The 21,426-nt window shown below is 42.0% G+C and overlaps 1 protein-coding gene across 3 annotated transcripts in view; it reads left to right on the top strand.

Annotated features, from left to right (window-relative positions):
- The window catches only part of abtb1 (ankyrin repeat and BTB (POZ) domain containing 1), a 92,997-nt gene that overhangs the window by 51,621 nt on the left and 19,950 nt on the right, over positions 1 to 21,426 (top strand). For all 3 annotated transcript variants that reach the window (XM_072280253.1, XM_072280252.1, XM_072280254.1), the window contains 3 exons: positions 570 to 685; positions 5,403 to 5,501; positions 6,526 to 6,693. In XM_072280253.1, coding sequence (XP_072136354.1) covers positions 570 to 685; positions 5,403 to 5,501; positions 6,526 to 6,693 — 383 coding nt within the window. The remainder of the gene's footprint in view (positions 1 to 569; positions 686 to 5,402; positions 5,502 to 6,525; positions 6,694 to 21,426) is intronic.

Raw genomic sequence — 21,426 nt, 5'->3', positions numbered from 1 at the left:
TTCCCAATGTTGGAGAATAAAGAGCTCGGAGGCCATAAGTTTTAGGTGAGAGGAGAAAGATTTAAAAGAGAATTTTAGGGACAATGTTTTCATACAAAGGGTGGCACATATGTGAACTGAGCTTCCAGATGAAGTTGTTGAGCAAATACAGTAAGAACTTTTAAGAGACAGTGGACAGGTACGTGGGTAGGAAAGGCTTTGAGGTTTATAGGTTAAACATTGGTGAATGGGATTAGTTTGGATGGGGCAAAGGTCAGCATGCAATAGATGGGCCAAAAGGTCTGTTTCCCTGCTGTATTATTCTATAATTCAGTAGAAACGATCTTATAGCATGGTTTTAAAAAGAGCAGTGGAGTAATTCCCAGTGTTCTGGTATTTATCTCACACCCAACATCACTATTGGAAATTATCTGGTTATTAGCACATTGCATTTTCCTACATTACAAGTGTGATTCTACTTCTGAAGTACTTAATTGCTTTGAAATGAACATGAGTGCAATATAAAAATAAAAGTGAGTAAGGAATTACTTTAAAAAAGTTGGTAGAGCGGTTATATTTTTTTAATACAGTCTCTTCAAAGCCTGGGACCTGGGTGAAAATCTTAACTTTGGAACCTCAAGAGAACGGCAGACTGCAAGACGATTTGGCCATGCTTGCGGACTGTGCCCTGCCACCTGAGCTTCGGGTAAGTCTTGTCTTATTAAAGTATATTTTGCAAAGGATTTCAGAAGATGTTGAATGATTAATTTTTCCTGAAATACAGGAGGCTAGGAAATGTCAGATTACTGAGGTTGGAGTAAATGTACGCTTGAGCAGGAGAGAGAGAGAGAGAGGGAGAGGGGGAGAGAGAGGGAGGGGGGGAGAGAGAGAGAGAGGGAGGGAGGGAGGGAGAGAGAGAGAATGATCAATTATCAAGGATACTGGCATACACTATCGGTGAAGGAAAAATTTATGTACACATTTGGAGTGCACATCCTATAAAGATGGTGGAGGTTATTAAACTTTCAAAAGAGGAATGGATATATATTTGAAACAGGATTTTTTTACAGGGCTACACTGCACTGCAATAGGATAGGAATTTTACTTGGTTAGTTAATTTGCTGATTTGGAACAGACACAATAGGCAGAATGGTCACCTGTGCTAGACACACTTTGATTGTTTAGTGAGCCTGAGATTTCCAAAGAGCACTGGGGAATATTTGAGCAAAAATCGCAGTATCTAATACAATATTAATTCCAAAATATAAAACGTACAGTACTGTGCAAAAGTCTGAGGCACATATATATATATATATATATACTGTATTTGTCATCGTGGAGCAGGGAGTGAGTTGGAAATCTGGTGGGAGCAAAGGATGTTGGGAATGGTGAGGATAGAGGGCTGAGGGATGGGTGTGGGACAGGTGGCAGGGAAGGAGTGCCAGAGGTAAGGGGTGGCACAGGTACAGACACAGCCAGCCCTAAGACACCAGGCAAGTTCATTTGATTTCAAACAATTAGTTTATTGATCATTATAGAATGCCTCTCTGTGCTTCCCACTACCCACTCTCCTCCTTTCTCCTTTTGCCAACTGTGATTTCCCTCTCTCCCTTCCCCCTTTCCTATTCTCAGTCCACAATAGAGACTCATATCAGAACCCGGTATATCATCACTCACATCTGTCATGAAATGTGTTTTTTTTTTGCAGCAGTACACTGCAATACATAAAATTACTACAGTACTGTGCAAAGTTTCTAACTATACATATGCCTGTGACTTTGGCACAGTACAGTAAATGGAGTAAGTATTTGACATAAAAATGTAGAATATGTTCATGTCATCGTTTCTTCTCTCTTCGACACACAAATGACTTAAAGTACAGGAATCTAGAGTAACTCAGCAGGTTGAGCTGCATTTCTGGGAGGAAAGAAAATGTTAAATGTTCCGTGTCAAAACTCTGCAAAAGGACCAGGTTCTCATGCATGGTTTCAACTGGAAATGTCAATTCCTTTTCCTCCACAGATTATATGCTTCAACAAACAGCATTGGGGTAAATATTTAGGTAGCTGATTTTAATGAACTTAAAGGTATATATTAGTTAGAAAACTAGCTTCCTGCATTTCTTCAAGTGGTGCCACAAGACCTTTTACCCCATCTGACATGGGGTCTGGACTTGACATGGTAATTTTGAAAGCACAGCTGTTCCATTTCAGGATCAGGCGTTGAGATGTTACCTTGAAGTTGTATAAGACGTTGGGGAGGCCTAGTTTGGAGTATTGTGTGTAGTTGTGTGGTCAACTACCCACAGGAGAGGTATCAGTAAGATTGAAAGGGTGCAGAGAAAACTGATTTTATATCACTGGCATTTGTTGCGAAATTTGTTAACTTATCAGCAGGAGTACAATGCCATACATGATAATATAGAAATAAATAAATCAATCTATCTGTCACTGTAAATGTATGTATGTGTGTGTACATATATAATATATATATAATTGTTTAAAATAGTGCAAAAACAGAAATAACGGAAGTGCAGTGGTGTTGAGGGGTTCAATGTCCATTTAAGAATTGAAAAGCAGAGGGGAAGAAGCTGTTCCTGGATCACTTACAGTATGCCTTCAGGCATCTGTACCTCTTTCCCAATGTTAACAATGAGAAGAGGGCATGTCCTGGGTGATGGGAGTCCTTAATAATGGACCCTGCCATTCTGAGGCACTGCTTGAAGATGTCTTGGATCTTCAGTACTATTCATTGCTGACTGGGACATCAGTCCTGATATTACATAGCATAAAGAACATAGAACAACACTTCAGCTCTAGTCCATGTCAAACTATTAATCTGCCCAGTCCCATCGACCTGCACCTGGACCACAGCCGTCCATACCCCTCCCAGCCATCTACATTTCCAAATTTCTCTTAATTGTTGAAATCAAAACCACATCCACTTGCGCTGGCAGCTCATTCCACCATACTCTAAGTGAAGGAGATCCCTCTTCATGGTCCCCTTAAATATTCCACCTTTCACTCTTAACCCATGACCTCTAGTTCTACTCTCAGCCAACCTCAGTGGAAAAAGCCTGCATTTACCCTGTCTATACTTTTCTTAATTTTGTATACCTCTATCAAATCTCCCGTCATTCTCCTACGCTCGAGAGAATAATTCCTGACCTGCTCAGCCTTTCTCTATAACTCAGGTCCTCAAGTACTGGCAACATTCTTGTCAGTTTTCTCTGCACCCTTTCAATCTTACTGATACCTCTCCTGTGGGTAGTTGACCACACAACTACACACAATACTCCAAACTAGGCCTCCCCAACGTCTTATACAACTTCAAGGTAACATCTCAACGCCTGTACTCAGTACTTTGATTTATGAAAGCCAATTTGCCAAAAGCTCTTGTTATGACCCCATTTGCCTGTGTAATGTGCCCCAATATCAAGAAAGTGTCTTGAGAAATTTAATTTTCTGAGTGAGTCCAAGAAAATTGCTTCCATTCATCTCGTTTGGTCACCTAGGTCATTTTTTCTGCTGTAATTCCAAAGAATGCGTGGGGATCTTATCAAAACATATAAAATTATGAAAGGAATAGTTAAAGTTAGAGGCAAGAAAGTTGCTTCCACTTAGATAAATGAGACTAGAACCAGGGGACATACTCTCAAGATTTGGGAGTAGATTCAGGACAGAGATGAGGAGAAGCTGCTTTTCCCAGAGAACAGTGAATTTGTGGAATTCTCTGCTCAGGGAAGCAGTAGAGACCACCACATTAAGTATATTTAAGACCCAGTTGGATAGATTTTTGAGATAAAGATTAAAAATTGGCTTTATGTGTCACATGCTCATTGAATCATACAGTACTGTAAAGTGTTCCTTTTGTGCAAGTGAAACCACACTTCAGGTGCCAACGTAACATGCTCACAACTCAATGACTGGATGTCTTTGGAATCTGGAGGAAACCAGAGTACCTGGAGGAAGAGCACAGGGTCATGGGGAGAACATACAAACTCCTTGCAGACAGCAGCAGGAATACCAGACAGTGATGCAACCAGTCAGAATGCTCTCCATGGTACATCTGTAGAAGTGTGCGAGTGTCTTTGGTGACGATTGACGGTTGTGGGGAAAGGCTGGTGTGTGGAGCTGAGTCCATGGCCAAATCAGCCATGATCTTATTGAACGGAAGAGTGGTCTTGATGGGCCAAATGGCTGACTCCTGCTCCTGGTTTTTGTGTTCTCGTTCTATAGACATGGGTATCTGCACTTCCAAATGAAATCATAGAGCAGAGAAACAGGCCCTATGGCAGACAATATCTATGTTGACTATCAAGTACATATGTCTAAATTCCCTTTACAAGGACTTGGTCCATAGTTCTCTATTCCTTGACAATTCAAATTCTTGTCTGGATGCTTAAGTGTTCTCAGAGTACCTTTCTCCACAAACACTTTGCCATTGTTTCTCACATTCCGATTACTCTCTTTTTTTCAAGAACTCTTCCTCTGATCCCCTCTAGCATAGCAGTAGAGCAATTGCTGTACAGAGCTAGACCATAAGACATAGGAGCAGAATTACGCCATTCAGCCCATCGAGTGTGCTTCGTCATTCCATCATGACTGATTTATTATCCCTCTGAACCCTTTTCTCCTGCTTTCTCCCCTTAATGATTCAGGCCCTAACAGCTCAAGAATTTATCAACCTCCACTTTAAATATACCCAATGACTTGGTTTCCACAGATGCACCCTCTTCCCCCAGCTAAAGAAATTCCTCCTCATCTCTGTTGTAAATGAATATCCTTCTATTCTAAGGATATTCCCTTTGGTCCTAGATTCCCCCACTTTAGGAAGCATCCTCTCCATATCCAGTCTATCTAGGCTTTTGAATATTCAGTAGGTTTCAATGAGATCCCCCTCACCTTATTCTTCTAAATTCAAGTGAATACAGGCACAAAGCCATCAAACACTCCTCATACGTTACTGTGGAAATCTGACTTTACAAAATTTCTCCCATATAATTCACAGCTTTTTTCTAGCTAGTAATAATAATAAAATATGTCATGGTATTCATTAGTGAAAGGATACAGATATATATCCATAATGGAGACTCGAGACTGTAGATGCTGTATTCGAACATTTTTACATCTCTGGTTGAAACCCTTCATCTGGACTGAAGGGTAGAACGGTGATGGTCAGTGGTTTAATTATGGATAGTATTAGGGTGATTCTTCAATGGAATGAAAGAACTATGGCAAGTATTTGAAATACGATATGGGTCACTATGGGAGATGGATATTCCTGACTTCGGAGAGATCAGTTTATGGACAGTTCTCAGGAACGGAGTCCTTACATGCCCAACCACTGTCTTTATAAACGTTTCTGCTTTACTGTCCTTCTAAATCAATGTTTTTAACCTGATCCTGCTCTTTCACTTGCAGGTTGGATTTGGTGAGCTACCTTTCGACAGCACAGACAACTTCAGCAGCTACCCAGACCTGAGCTTCAGAGTGGAAGGCTACATCTTCCTTTGTCATAAGGTCTCTATGTTGGTGTTATTTTATAAAGCTAACAGCACAAACCAGGCCCTTTGCCTCGCTGTGTGCACTGACCATCAACCATCTATTTACACAGATACACTTTTCAACCAATTTTGTGTGTAATTCTCCATACATTCTGATTAACTCCAGAGATGAGTTACAGAATCGTACAGCATGGAAGCAGGCTCCTTGGCCCAACTCTCCCATCCTGACCGTGTTGCCCAGCAAGCTAGTCCCACTTGCTTGCATTTAGCTCATGGCCACCTAAACCTCTCCTAACCATGGGCTTTTAAATTTGTTAATGTGCCAGCATCAGCACCATTTCTGGCAGCACATACCACCCTTTGTGTGAAGAAGCTGCCCCTTTTAAATCTCTCCCCTTCGATCTTAAACCTAAGCCCTCTCGTTTTTAATGCTCCTAGTGATGATACCTCAGTGGTAGCAGGGTATTTATTAGTCTCACAGTCAGAGGGAAGAAGCTGTTACTCAGTGTGGCAGTCATAGTCCTGATGCTCTACCTTCTTCCTGCTGGTAGAGAGTCAAAGAGATAGTGGGATGGGTGGCAGGGATCCTCGACAATGCTTTAGGCCCTTCGCATACAGTCCTTCTGGTTAATGTCACAAATAAGGGGGAAGGGAGACCCCAGAGATCCTCTTGGCAGTTCTTACTGTCCTCTGAGGGTTATTGTGGTCTGTTGCCTTTCAGCTTCCATTTTTGATTCTCAGAAATCATTAAATAATGATTTGTTATATGTCAAATAGACTTATTTAAATGTTAATAAGAAGTTACATCAAGAATGTTACAATTATGTTGTAAAAATTTACGATACGGACCTGGCTATTCAGCCAATGTTAGCCAAAAAACATTCAAGTTAAACATCCAAAATTCTGGAGGAACTCAGCAGGTCAGGTAGATCTTTGGAGGGGAATAAGCAGTTTATGTTTTGGGCCAAGACGCTTCATATGGATTGCATAGTCCTGTGGTGCACAGGCTTTGACGCTGGTCCCTTATTTTGTGCTTGCAGGCATTTTTTTGCAGTCGTAGCGATTACTTCAGAGCACTTTTGCAGGACCATTTCTCTGAGAGTGAGCAGCTTCAGAGTCAGCCCAGTATTCCCATGGTGACGCTGCACAATGTGACAGAAGAAATCTTCATTCGAGTCCTCTACTACATCTACAGTGATGAAACCGAGGTAAGATAGGGTGACCAGTCAACAGGTTCAGGTTCAGATTGATTGATTGATTGATTGATTGATTTATCTATCTATCTAAACAACACACTTTTCGTCCCTCTTCCCTCCGGGAGAAGGCTTAGGAGCTTGAAGACTTGTACGGCCAGATTTGGGAACAGCTTCTTTCCAACTGTGATAAGACTGCTGAACGGATCCTGACCCGGATCTGGGCCGTACCCTCCAAATATCCGGACCTGTCTCTCGGTTTTTTTGCACTACCTTACTTTCCCTTTTGCTATTTTCTATTTATGATTTATAATTTAAATTTTTAAATACTTACTATCGATTTGTACTCCAGGGAGCGCAAAGCGCAGAATCAAATATTGCTGTGATGATTGTACACTCTAGTATCAATTGTTTGGCGACTATAAAGTATCGCATGAGCATTGAAGCATACAGTGAAATGTGTTTGCGTTAACAATCAACTCATCTAAGGATGTGCTGGGGGCAACCCACAGGTGTAGCCACACAATTTGGTGCCAACAAATCATGCTCAGTCTTGTTGAACGGTGCTCGGGCTTGATGACACAACATCACCAATGTTGTTTCAAAGGAACGGGACGAAATAAAAACAGACATTGCTGGATCTTCTTAGCAGGCCAGCAGCATCCGTGGATATTGAAGCAGTTAACATTTTAGTTTAATGATCATTCATAAGAACGTGGTTGTGTTAATTCTGTTTCTCTGTAAGAATGCTACTTTTTCTGCTTGATATTTCCAGTGTATTCTGTTTTTATTTAAGATTTCCAAAATAAGCACTTTTTTGCATATAGACAGTAAATCTCTTTTCAGAATTGATGCTTTTGTTCAAAGTTCAGATTCAAAGTAAGTTTATTATCCTAAGTGCATATATGTCACCAAATGCAATCCTGAGATTCATTTTCTTGTGGGCATTCACAATAAATACAAAGAAACACAATAGAATCAGTGAAAGACCTCATACAACACGAATGGACAAACAACCACTGTGCAAAAGACAAGAAAGTGCGAATACAAAAGGAGAAAAAATTAATAATAAATAAGTGATAAATTTCGAGAACATGAGATGAAGAGTCCTTGAAAGTGAGTCCAGAGGTTATGGGAACACAGTTCAATGATGGGGCAAGTGAAGTTGAGAAGTTATCTCTCATAGAGATGGTAAGAGCCTAAAGAGCCTATAAGAGCCTAATTGTTGAGTGGTAACAACTATTCCTGAACCTGTTTATGTGAGTCCTGAGGCTCCTGTACCACCTTCATCATGGCAGCAGCGGGAAGAGAGCATGGCCTGGATGGTGGGGATGGGCGGGGTCTTTGATGATAGATAGGACAGCGTTCCTTGTAGATGTGCTGAATGGTGGAGAGGGCTTTACCTGTGATAGACTGGGCTGTATCTACTTCTTTTTGGAGGCTTTATTATTAAAGGGAATTGGTGTTCTCATACCAGGCCGTGATGCAACCAGTCAATATAGAATTCACTGCACATCTATAGAAGATTGTCACAGTTTTGAATGACATGCTGACATTTTTGTCTGTTTACTCCAGTGGTTCTCAATCTTTTTTATGCCATGAACCCCTACCATTAACCAAGGGGAATGTGGACCACAGGTTGAGAACCCCTGATCTACGTTAATCTCACTTGCCTTCATTAGGACTGTGTCTTTCTATGTCTTGTCTACTTAAGTGTCTGTGTAAATGTCTCTTAAATTTAGTAATTATATCAATCGTAAGGTCATCACCATCATTATGTGCTGTACGAAGTAGGCGAGATGTACCAGCTGCCCGTTCGACCATCCACCACCTGCTCCCATGGCTTCATGTAACCCTGTTCAGGGGGGCTAAGCAGGTGGAACATCTTGTCCAAGGGTAGCCTGCAGGCTAGCGGAGGGAAGGAGCGCCTTACACCTCCTTTTTATCAAGCCATGATGGAATGGTGGAGCAGACTCGATGGGCTGAATGGCCTAATTCTGCTCCTATGTCTTATGGTCTTAGGGTCCTTTGGTAGAGAGGTATCTCCATCCTGCTATCCAAATTCCAATGATAGCAAGTTCTAAATATTAACCAATCTGTCTGAAAATTAACTTAACCATCAGATCCCCTCTAAAATTCCTTCCTCTCACCTTAATCTATGACCTCTTTCTTTTGATATCCCTACTATGGTTATGATCATACTAATATGGTTATCATACTACCATGGTTATCTGTCATACTATCTACACCTGTCATAATCCTGCATGTTTTTAATCAAGTTGTACCTCAGTCCTTGTCAGTTGAGGGAAAACAAACCCTTCCTATCTCAGCTGTCCCCATAACTAAAGCCCTCCAGTCCAGGCAATATCTTGGTGAATCTTTTCTTCTAAAAGAGCTTTTTTTTAAACAATATGCTCTATTTGTCGCATGTACGGTACATTGAAACATACGGTGAAATGTGTTGTTTGTGAAAATGACCAACACAGTTGTGCAGAGGAGACTTACAAGGATGTTGCCTGGATTGGAGGGTGTACCTTATGAGAATAGGTTGAGTGAACTTGGCCTTTTCTCCTTGGAGTGACAGAGGATGAGAGGTGACCTGACAGAGGTGTATAAGATGATGAGAAGCATTGATCATGTGGATTGCCAGAGGCTTTTTCCCAGGGCTGAAATGGCTAACATGAGGAGGCATAGTTTTAAGGTGCTTGGAAATAGGTACCAAGGGGATATCAGGGGTAAGTTTTTCACACAGAGAGTGGTGGGTGTGTGGAATGCACTGCTGGCGGCAGTGGTGGAAGCGGATACAATAGGGTCTTTTACGAGCATCTTAGGTACGTGGAACCTAGAAAAATAGATGGCTATGCACTAGGGAAATTCCAGGCAGTTTCTAGAGTACATTACATGCTCAGCACAACATTGTGGGCTGAAGGACGTGTAATGTGCTGTAGATTTCTATGTTCACGGTAGGAGAATGTGTTGGGGCAGGCCACTAGTGTTACCATGCATCGAACCGCCAACATAGCATGCCCACAACTTACTAACCTCAACTTGCTCGTCTTTGGAATATGGGAGGAAACCTGAACACCTGGAGGCAATCCACACCATTACTGGGAGAATGTACAGATTCCTAACAGAGAGCGGTGGGAATTGAACCCCGATCACTGGCGCCACAGCACTGCCCTCGCTACGCTACTGTGCCCATCTCTTCTCTGTACTCCCTCCCGCACAATTCCATGCTTACTGTTGGCATATTTCACTGAATTTTAAATAATTTTGGAAGAATCTCCAACAGTTCCCCCAGGGATGATGAAACGTGTGTTAGGATGTTTATTATTCATTGATGAGTAAATAAATTGGTTCTCCTGAGATCCCACACTTAATTAGATTTGCATTTGTAAAATAGAGGAGGGACTTGTCACCATCTGTGCAGAATATGGGTTTTAATAAGTTAAATTGTGGCACATATGTAAAAGAGAGCTTTCTATTTTCTTACACTGCAGATACATTTATTGGTAGTGAACCTGATAAAATATTCATGTGTTTTATTCAAAATCACTTTCCACATTTGATTAGCAGCCTGCTGATATGATAAGTTGCTGATTTATTTTCATATTCTGGTGTAACAAGATCTTTTGTAAGCAGAGTGGGTCCAAATGACCTTCAGTACCGTAGAATTTTCTGAGTAGGAATTTTTCATTGATTCACAACTAAATTTATGGCTGAATTTCACCTGTTTCTTGTCCTCCCAAAGTTTGAAGGGGTATTTGAAGGAATGGTTGATACTCTTCCAGTTTAGAGAAGGAGATAACATTTATATAGTGCCTTTTGTGTTGAGTTGAATGTATCTTCAAACACATAACTACTTTGTGAAGTGTGCTCTCTGCTATGATTTAGGTTCAGGAGCAGTAACACATGGTAAGCTCACAAAATCAATATATTAATGATTATTGGTGTTACTTGCGATCGGCATTGTTCAAGTTGATGAGGAGAATCTTCTTTGAAAAAAGGGCCATGGTATCTTTTGACCACCTGATAGTGTTTATCGTTTCTTCTAAAGGATAGCACTTCCAAAGGAGAATTCCTTTTATACAGTACTAGAATATTAGTCTAGATTTTAGCACTTAAGACTCTGGAAGTGATAGACAGGTCAGCAGAAAACATCACTGGCTGCAGACTACCATCACTGCAGGACTTGTATATGTCCAGGACAAAGAAATGGGCAGGAAAAAACATTGTGGACATTTCCCACCCTGAAAACTGCCTTTTCCAAAAGTTTCCTTCTTGAAAGGGCTTAGGGCCATTAAAGAAAAACCTCACATACCTTACAAGTTTCTTCTCCCAGACAGTTAATCTGATCAACCATTCTAGATATTCCCTCCAACTATTACCCCCGTCACTGCACTGTTAAACTTAAAGCCACATTTTGTAATGCTGTTTATATCATAAATACTTACTTCAGTGGTTGGTAAGTTGATGGAGAAGCTCCTGAGAGGCAGGATTTATGGACATTTGGAGAGGTATAATATGAATAGGGATAGTCAGCATGGCTTTGTGAAAGGCAGGTCATGCCTTACGAGCCTGAATGAATTTTTTGAGGATGTGACTAAACACATTGATGATGGTAGAGCAGTAGAGTGTATATGGATTTCAGCAAGGCATTTGACAAGGTACCCCATGCAAGGCTTATCGAAAAAGTAAGGAGGCATGGGATCCAAGGGGAAATTGCTTTGTGGATCCAGAACTGGCTTGCCCACAGAAGGCAAAGAGTGGTTGTAGCCGGGTCATATTCTGCATGGAGGTCAGTCACCAGCAGTGTGCCTCAGGGATCTGTTCTGGGACCCCTACTCTTCGTGATTTTTATAAATGGCCTAGATGAAGAAGTGGAGGGATGGGTTAGTAAATTTGCTGATGACACAAAGATTGGAGGTGTTGTGGATAGTGTGGAGGGCTGTCAGAGGTTACAGCGGGACATTGATAGGATGCAAAACTGGGCTGAGAAGTGGCAGATGGAGTTCAACTCAGATAAGTGTGAGGTAGTTCATTTTGGTAGGTCAAATATGATGACAGAATATAGCATTAATGGTAAGACTCTTGGCAGTGTGGAGATCAGAGGGATCTTGGGGTCCGAGTCCATAGGACACTCAAGGCTGCTGCGCAGATTGACTTTGTGGTTAAGAAAGAAATGGCCTTCGTCAATTGTGGGATTGAGTTTAAGAGCCGAGAGGTAATATTGCAGCTATATAGGACCCTGGTCAGACCCCATTTGGGGTACTGTGCTCAGTTCTGGTTGCCTCATTATAGAAAGGCTGTGGAAACCATAGAAAGGGTACAGAGGAGATTTACAAGGATGTTGCCTGGATTGGGGAGCGTGCCTTATGAGAATAGGTTGAGTGAACTTGGCCTTTTCTCCTTGGAGTGACGGAGGATGAGAGGTGACCTGATAGAGGTGTATAAGATGATAAGAGGCATTGATCATGTGGATAGTCAGAGGCTTTTTTCCAGGGCAGAAATGGCTAGCACGAGAGGGCACAATTTTAAGATGCTTGGAAGTAGGTATAGAGGAGATATGAGGGGTAAATTTTTTACGCAGAGAGTGGTGAGTGTGTGGAATGGGCTGTCGGCGACGGTGGTTGAGGTGGATACAATAGGGTCTTTTAAGAGGCTCCTGGACAGATACATGGAGCTCAGAAAAATAGAGGGCTATGGGTAACCCTGGGTAATTTCTCAGGTAAGGACGTGTTCGGCACAGCTTTGTGGGCCGTAGGGCCTGTATTATGCTGTAGGTTTTTTATGTTTCTATGTTTCTATAAATACATGCTGGTATTTATACAGGTATATTTATGGACAATTTATTCCATATCCGTCCTTTAACCCCTAACTTTATTTTCATATAATTCTCTATTCTTTATTCTTTATAATTGTTGAATGTTGGTATTTTTGACAAGGAAGATGGCACCACTGACTAACAGCAACATTTTGCAGACTGCTCACAAAACTACTAGATACTCCTCTTCTAAGCACACTTCTGAACTGCATTAAGTGCAGCCTGTATTTCCATTTTAAGGATGTATTTTTGATCCAACTGAATGACCTGGTGCTTTTGCGATCTCCTGGGGATTCGGCGAGGAGAGTGCAGGGGCAGCCATTGCTGGGGGTGGCTGCATTGATTCCTAGTGGCGGAACATGAACCCATGGTTGGGTCCATTACTCCACGCCAATTAAAACGTTGAGCAAGCTTAAAATTGGCAAGTATGAGAGTGGAAAATGAAGAGGTGTTCAGCAGCACCTGGTGCGTTTGACTGGTCTCCCTCTCTTCCCACTGCTGCTGGCAGATGGTGCAGGAATATTGAGACCCATGCTGCTGTGTTTGGGAGCATAAATCGGGCTCCTGGATGGGTTTCACTCACCTCAATGCTGAATGCGTTCCACAGCTGTGGACTCACTTTCGGGGGCTCTGCAGTTCATGTTCCATGTGCTCTTGTTTACTTTTTTTTTGCTATTTACGCGATTTGATCAAGGTGCTTCGGCGCTGAATTAACTCTGCAGCCATTGGGCTCCTGGAATGGCTTTACTCGCCTCCACAGCTCGTGGCTGTGTACTCACTTTTGGGGACTCTGCAGTAAATGTTCTGTGTGTTATTTGTTTACTTTTTATTGTTTGCACAACTTGATGTTTGTTTCACACATTGGGTATTTGATGGTCTTTATTGTGTGGGGATGTTTCTTTGTTTTGTGGTTGCCTGCAGGAAGACAAATCTCAAGGTTGTATACTGTATATGTACTTTGATAATAAAACATGCAAACTCTGGTTAGGCCACACTTGGAGTACTGTGTCCAGTTCTGGTCGTCTCACTATAGGAAGGATGTGGAAGCATTGGAAAGGGTACAGAGGAGATTTACCAGGATGCTGCCTGGTTTAGAGAGTATGCATTATGATCAGAGATTAAGGGAGCTAGGGCTTTACTCTTTGGAGAGGAGGAGGATGAGAGGAGACATGATAGAAGTATACAAGATATTAAGAGGAATAGATAGAGTGGATAGCCAGCGCCTCTTCCCCAGGGCACCACTGCTCAATACAAGAGGACATGGCTTTAAAGTAAGGCGTGGGAAGTTCAAGGAGGATATTAGAGGAAGGTTTTTTACTTAGAGAGTGGTTGGTGCGTGGAATACACTGCCTGAGTCAGTGGTGGAGGCAGATACACTCGTGAAATTTAAGAGACTACTAGACAGGTATATGGAGGAATTTAAGGTGGGGGGTTATGTGGGAGGCAGGGATTGAGGGTTGGCACAACAATATGGGCCGAAGGGCCTGTGCTGTGCTGTACTATTCTGTGTTCTATGTTGCACCCTGGGCAACACACCACAGCAAATTCGTAATACATGTAAATGTACATAACGAATAAAATTGATCCTTGATCCTTGATCTTTGTTCCTTGGAATACCTTGATGAGAAGAGAGAATTGGTTTGAGCCACATCTGAACCAAAATCTTTTTGATTCCATGAAGGTAACAATCCACTGTTAAGGTTTAGGATACCTGAGAAAGGAAAAGCATTTACAGTTCACAGGAATGGCATAGTGGCATAGTTGTTAACGTAACGCTGCTACAGTGCCAGTCACCGGGGTACAGTTCAGGCACTGCCTGTAAGGAGTTTGTACATTTTCCCTGTGACCATGTGGGTTTCCTCTGGGTGCTCTGGTTTCCCCCCACAGTCCAAAGTTATAAGTTAGTAGATTAATTCGTCACATGGGTGTAATTAGGCATCTCAGCCTTGTTGTGCTGGAAGGACCTGTAACAATGCTGTATTCTAAATAAATAAATAGACAAACAATTTCCGAAAGTATTTCATCAATACAATAATTTTTTAAAGAATCATCACTGTAGTTGAAAGTTTCTTTGTATGCAGACCCAGCCTAGTAACTTAACCAATGTGCCCAGGTAAAGGTTAATTGTCACATAGGTGTAATTGGTCAACGGGAAGGGCCTGTTGCCATGCGGTATCTCTGAATAAAGAAGGAATTGTGGCTGTGGGCTTCGGGTGTGTGAAAAGTGAAATAGATATTGCGGGGAGGTGGGAGCAATGAAACTGAGCTTAAGTACCCAGGGCATGGACAAAAAATGAGAAACAGTGTTACTGGAATTACTGCAACACACATCAAAGTTGCTGGTGAACGCAGCAGGCCAGACAGCATCCCTCGGCCCGAAACATCGACTGTACCTCTTCCTAGAGATGCTGCCTGGCCTGCTGCATTCACCAGCAACTTTGATGTGTGTTGCTTGAATTTCCAGCATCTGCAGAATTCCTTGTGGTTACTGGAATTACTGCATGGAAACCTTCCTGAGGCATTTTTAATACAGACAATGTGACTGTAAAGGTTTCAGTCATATTCTTGTCAGTGTTGCATTGTGATGTCTCACTTCAGGAAGAATCAAGAGGACAACTCAAACAGGCTGGATCTGGCGTGACATCTATATTTCAATAAAATCCAAGCTTCAGGGCACAAGTGACCCTATGACACAGCCGGCTGTTAAGCTTGGCTCAGTTGCTAGGCATTTCAGGATAACTGTAAGGAAATGCTTCTGCATGCACAGGATGGTAAAAGGTCGGAACTTTTCCATCAAATGTAGTTTGAAGTTGTGTCGCAGCATGGAAACAGGCCCTTCAGCCCATCTTGTACATGCCAACCCAACCACGATGCCCATCTAAGCAAACCTGCATTTGGCCCATATCAGTCTTAACCAGGGGTTCTCAACCTTTTTTTTTATGCCAGGACCCTTACCATTAACTGCGGAGTCTGTGAACCCCAGGTTGGGAACCCTTCCTATAAACCTTTCCTATCCCTGTACCTCTCTGAGTGTCTTTTAAATACCCTATTGTACCTGCCTCAACCACTTACTGATTCAATTTACTCAGCAGCCTCTGTGTGAAGAAGTTGCCTCTCAGGTTCTTATTAAATCTTTCACCTTTTACCTTAAACCTGTGCCCTCTAGTTCTTGATTTCCCTTCTCTGGGAAAAAGACTGTGTTTCTCACGATTTAATACACCTCTATCATGACATCCCCCACCCTTCTTAACGTGCCCAACTTCTCCCAATAACCCAGGTGCTTGCATCTGGCAACTTTTTGGGCACCACAGTAGCCTAGCGGTTAGCACGACACGATTACAATTTGGGGAGTTCAGAGTTCAATTCCCGCATCCTCTGTGAGCAAGTTTCAATATTCCTTTGTGTGTGTGTGTGTGTGTTTCCTTCCACAGTCCAAAGTAGGTTAGTAGGTTAATTGGTCATTGTAAGTTGTCCCGTGATTAGGTGAGGATTAAATTGGTGTGTTCCTGGCTGGTGCAGCTCAAAAGGGCATATTCCACCCTGTATCTCTAAATAAATGAAACAGTTTTTTTCGCAAATCTTGGCAATTGTTAATGTAAAATCTCTTACAAGGCAACAGATGAGCCTTGTGAAGATTTGAGAAGCTGTGGACTTGTGCACCTCTGTTCCTGTGTGAAATGGTACTTTGCAGCCCCAGTCTCCTGCCTTCTCACTGTATCCCTTCATACCCTGACCAATCAAGAACCTATCAGCTGTTATTTAATGTTGATCCAGTCCTGATGAAGGGCCTCGACCTGAAACATTGACTGTTTATTTACCTCCTGGCCTGCCGGGTTCCTCCAGCGTTTCAGCTATTTAATGCTGCTTGAACTGATTGGCAGTTTCAAAAAATCAGGTACGTAATACTGCAGTACTGGATTTTGCCACTAGGGAGCACTGGTGATTTGCAAATTGAAAAATAGTCTCCCAAGTTGAGGCAAAGGTATGATTGATTACAAATATTGCCATGATCTACTAATTTCAATTTGAATTTATTAAATTTTGTAGATTATTAAAGGGAATAAACATTTATTTCAGTGACAATTCCATCAAAGGTACTGTGCTGTATTAAAAACAAATCAAAAATAAATAATGGATGTGCCCTCATCCTACTTTGAAAGTCATACACTGTACTAAGTCGTGGATAATTATGCACTGTTGGCAGCCATTCAGCCCATTAAGTCTATTCTGTTTTTCAGTTGGATCATGTACTTCAGCTCCAGTTTGGAACTTCTGCTCTCTATCTCTTGGTATTATTAAGGGATGGAGAGCAGATCTTGAACTATGTGGGGTGGCATGGTAGGGCAGTTAGCATTGCCATTTACAGTTCCAATGATCACCGATTCCTGTCACTCTTTGTAAGGAGTTTGTATGAGTTTGTACGTTCTCCCCATGACCATATGGGTGCTCTGGTTTCCTCCCACATTCCAAAGACGTACAAGTTAGTTAGTAGATTGTGCTTGGACTATGTTGGTCATTGATGCACACAGTACATTTCATTATGTTTGGATGTATGCGTGACGAATAAAGCTAATCTTCTCCTCTTTATTTAACAACCTTTCTGATAAGATCTTAAAAATTCCAACTCAAAGAGCATTAGAACACATTGAGAAAGCAAGTAACAACAACAGGAATTCTGCAGATGCTGGAAATTCAAGCAACACACATCAAAGTTGCTGGTGAACGCAGCAGGCCAGGCAGCATCTCTAGGAAGAGGTACAGTCGAGGTTTCAGGCCGAGACCCTTCGTCAGGACTAACTGAAGGAAGAGTGAGTAAGAGATTTGAAAGTGGGAGTGGGAGGGGGAGGGGAGGATCCAAAACGATAGGAGAAGACAGGAGGGGGAGGGATGGAGCCAAGAGCTGGACAGGTGAGCTCACCAGCAACTTTGATATGTGTTGCTTGAGAAAGCAAGTTCTAGGTTTCTATAATTATTCTTATGAAAAAACGTTTTGTTTATTTCACTTCTGATGATCATATAAAACATTGGCGATCGATTTGCTGGCTTGGATAAGATGAGGGCTTGGGGCTGAATAAGTAATGGGAAGGGGATGCATGATAGGATCATTTTTGGGAGGGGTATTGTAAATTCATTGAATCTGCCAATCAACTTTGCCTTATTGATTCCATGCCCACTCAGGTTATGTGGCAGGGTGGAGATACGTCTCTATCAAAGGTTTAAGGCACTCCTTCTCTCCGCTGGCCTGCAGGTCACCCTTGGGCAAGGTGTAGCACCTACTTAGCCCCCGATCAGGGTCGTGTGAAGCCATGGGATCGGGTGGTGGATGGTCGTATGAGCAGCTGGTGCATATCACACGTCCTGGTTATGCGACCACTGGTGCCAGACAGACAATCTGTGAAGAGTTTTAATGATGACTGGGGTCACTTGTCTTGTAAAGACACTGCCCAGAAGAAGATGATGGCAAACCACTCCCGTAGAAAAATTTGCCACGACCAATCATGTTCATGAGACCATGATCGCCCACGTCATATGACACAGCACATAAAGATGACCATGATGCCTGCTCATGGAAATACTAGGCAGGACAATATATCAGTACTGTTCATCTGTCTATTCCGTATCTCCATTCTGATTAAGTCGGTTGTTCTTACACAGTAGAAGCATGCAATTGCCTTTTTTTATAGAACTGCAAGTAATTGCATCTTTTATCTCAAAGACTCTGACAGGGCTTCTTCCTCGTTACTGTGAGAGTGTGACAGGAATCACTTTTACCCTCATTAATGCCATTAAGGAGAAGGTGCAGGAGCCTGAACACACACACACACACACACACATTCTTCCCATCCACCATCAGTTTTCTGAAAAGTCATGATCCCATGAACGCCATCTCAACATTTTTCTCTCTTTTTGCACTATTTATTCATATTTTATAGTCTTTTAGTATTTATAGTAATTTTTATGTCTTACACTGTACTGCTGCCATAAAACTACAAGTTTTATGATTTATGCTAGTGATAATCTCAACTATGTAGTTGCATGCTTTTCAGACATGAAATAATTAACTGTAAACACAAGAGATTCTGCAGATGCTGGACATACAGAGTAACATACGCACAAAATGTTGGAGGAACTCAGCAAGTCAGGCAGCATCTATGGAGGGGACTGAACAGTTGGCATTTAGGGCTGAAATGTCCTGATGAAGGGTCTCGTCTCAAAACGTTGACTGTTTATTCCCCTCTGTAGATGCTGCCTGACTTGCTGAGTTCCTCCAGCATTTTGTATGAGTAGTTGGTCAAGTACTTGGGTTTACTGTTAGATCAGTAGCTTGTATGGCTGTTTACTCTTGTCAGTGGTTCATAGTTTGAGCAGATTTACCAAACTGCACTTTGTAGCACACTGCAAATAGGATTTCTAATTCGCCCCAATAAATGATCATACCCTGAAAAATCACCACTATAAGGCATGTTCCTTCCCTCTTGATGTGACTTAAAATCTTTGTTGGGGTTGCATTATAAGGATACCATAGAACATAGGTCAGTACAGCAAAGGAACAGGCTTTTGGTCCCACAATGCTTGCAGTGAACATGATGCTGAATTTAACTATACAGTGGCATGCAAAGGTTTGGGCACTCCTGGTCAAAATTTCTGTTACTGTGAATAGTTAAGTGAGTAGAAGGTGAACTGATCTCCAAAAGTCATAAAGTTAAAGATAAAACATTCTTTTCAAAATTTTAAGCAAAATTAGAGTATTATTTTTGTTTTGTACAATTTTAGAGTGGAAAAAGAAGGAAAGGAGCACCATGCAGAAGTTTGGGCACCCCAAGAGATTTGAGCTCTCAGATAACTTTTACCAAGGTCTCAGAACTTAATTAGCTTGTTAGGGCTATGGCTTGTTCACAGTCATCGTTAGGAAAAGCCAGGTGATGCAAATTTCAGAGCTTTATAAATACCCTGACTCGTCAAACCTTGTCCCAACAATCAGCAGCCATGGGCTCCTCTAAGCAGCTGCCTAGCACTCTGAAAATTAAAATAAATGATGCCCACAAAGCAGGAGAAGGCTATAAGAAGATAGCAAAGCGTTTTCAGGTAGCCATTTCCTCAGTTTGTAATGTAATTAAGAAATGCCAGTTAACAGGAACGGTGGAGGTCAAGTTGAGGTCTGGAAAACCAAGAAAACTTTCTGAGAGAACTGCTCGTAGGATTGCTAGAAAGGCAAATCAAAACCCCTGTTTGACTGCAAAAGACCTTCAGGAAGACTTAGCAGACTCTGGAATGGTGGTGCACTGTTCTACTATGCAGCGACACCTGCACAAATATGACCTTCATGGAAGAGTCATCAGAAGAAAACCTTTCCTGCGTCCTCACCACAAAATTCAGCATCAGAAGTTTGCAAAGGAACATCTAAACAAGCCTGATGCATTTTGGAAACAAGTCCTGTGGATTGATGAAGTTAAACTAGAACCTTTTGGCCGCAATGAGCAAAGGTATGTTTGGAGAAAAAAGGGTGAAAAGAACACCTCTCCAAGTGTTAAGCACGGGGGTGGATCGATCATACTTTGGGCTTGTGTTGCAGCCAGTGGCACGCGGAACATTTCACTGGTAGAGGGAAGAATGAATTTAACTAAATACCAGCAAATTCTGGAAGCAAACATCACACCGTCTGTAAAAAAGCTGAAGATGAAAAGAGAATGGCTTCTACAAAAGGATAATGATCCTAAAGACACCTCAAAATCCACAATGGACTACCTCAAGAGGCACAAGCTGAAGGTTTTGCCATGGCCCTCACAGTCCCCCGACCTAAACATCATCGAAAATCTGTGAATAGACCTCAAAAGAGCAGTGCATGCAAGATGGCCCAAGAATCTCACAGAACTAGAAGCCTTTTGCAAGGAAGAATGGGCGAAAATCCCCCAAACAAGAATTGAAAGACTCTTAGCTGGCTACAGAAAGCGTTTACAAGCTGTGATACTTGCGAAAGGCGGTGTTACTAAGTACTGACCATACAGGGTACCCAAACTTTTGCTTTGGGCCCTTTTCCTTTTTTATTATTTTGAAACTGTAAAAAATGGAAATAAAAGTAATCTTGCTTAAAATATTAAAGAAACGTGTCATCTTTAACTTTATGTCCTTTGGAAATCAGGTCATCGTTTACTTGCTTAGCTATTCACAGTAACAGAAATTTTGACCGGGGGTGCCCAAACTTTTACATGCCACTACATCTCCTCTGCCTGTACATGACCTATATTCCTCCATTCCCTGTATGTTTATGGTTCTATCTAGCACCCGCTTAATCTCTACCATTATATCTGCTCCAACATCACCTCTGGCAGCCCATTCCAAGCATCTGCCACTCTCTGTAAAAAAAAAACTTGCCACATGCATCTCCTTTAAACTTTCCCCCCTTCATGCTTGCCCTTAACATTTGAAATTTCTAATAACTCTTCTCGGGCTTCAAGCTGGTAACAGGTATTGATTATAATTGATTCTTTGATGACAAACACTGCTGTCTTCTTCAGGGTTGATGCCTGGGCATGTCCATTCTAGTGGTTTGTCTTCATCCAATCAGATTCCCTTTCAGAAACCGCCTGTCCTCCCTATATTTCCACATTTTCTGGAAGGATCACCAGGATCCTGAAGAAACACTGGATTAATACCATCCACAAACTCGTAAGGAAGCTCAAGTCACAACGTATGCAGGTCAGAGATGGCTGGCATTTACAGGATCCCCTGTGAATGCAGAGCAGCGTATATTGGCCAGACGGGATGAATGGTGGAAACACGCATCAAGGAGCACAGGAGGTGTATCCACAGTAGCAGAACATTGCATTCGCAATGGCCATAGGATTGACTTTGAGGGTACAAATCTACTATGCCGTGCCAATGGCTTGTAAAACCTGGTAAAGGAAGCCATTGAAATAAAACTA

Source organism: Mobula birostris, chromosome 16 (genome assembly GCF_030028105.1).
Source record: "Mobula birostris isolate sMobBir1 chromosome 16, sMobBir1.hap1, whole genome shotgun sequence".
In the NCBI taxonomy this organism is placed as follows: domain Eukaryota; kingdom Metazoa; phylum Chordata; class Chondrichthyes; order Myliobatiformes; family Myliobatidae; genus Mobula; species Mobula birostris.
This window is presented reverse-complemented; position numbering and strand designations above follow the sequence as displayed.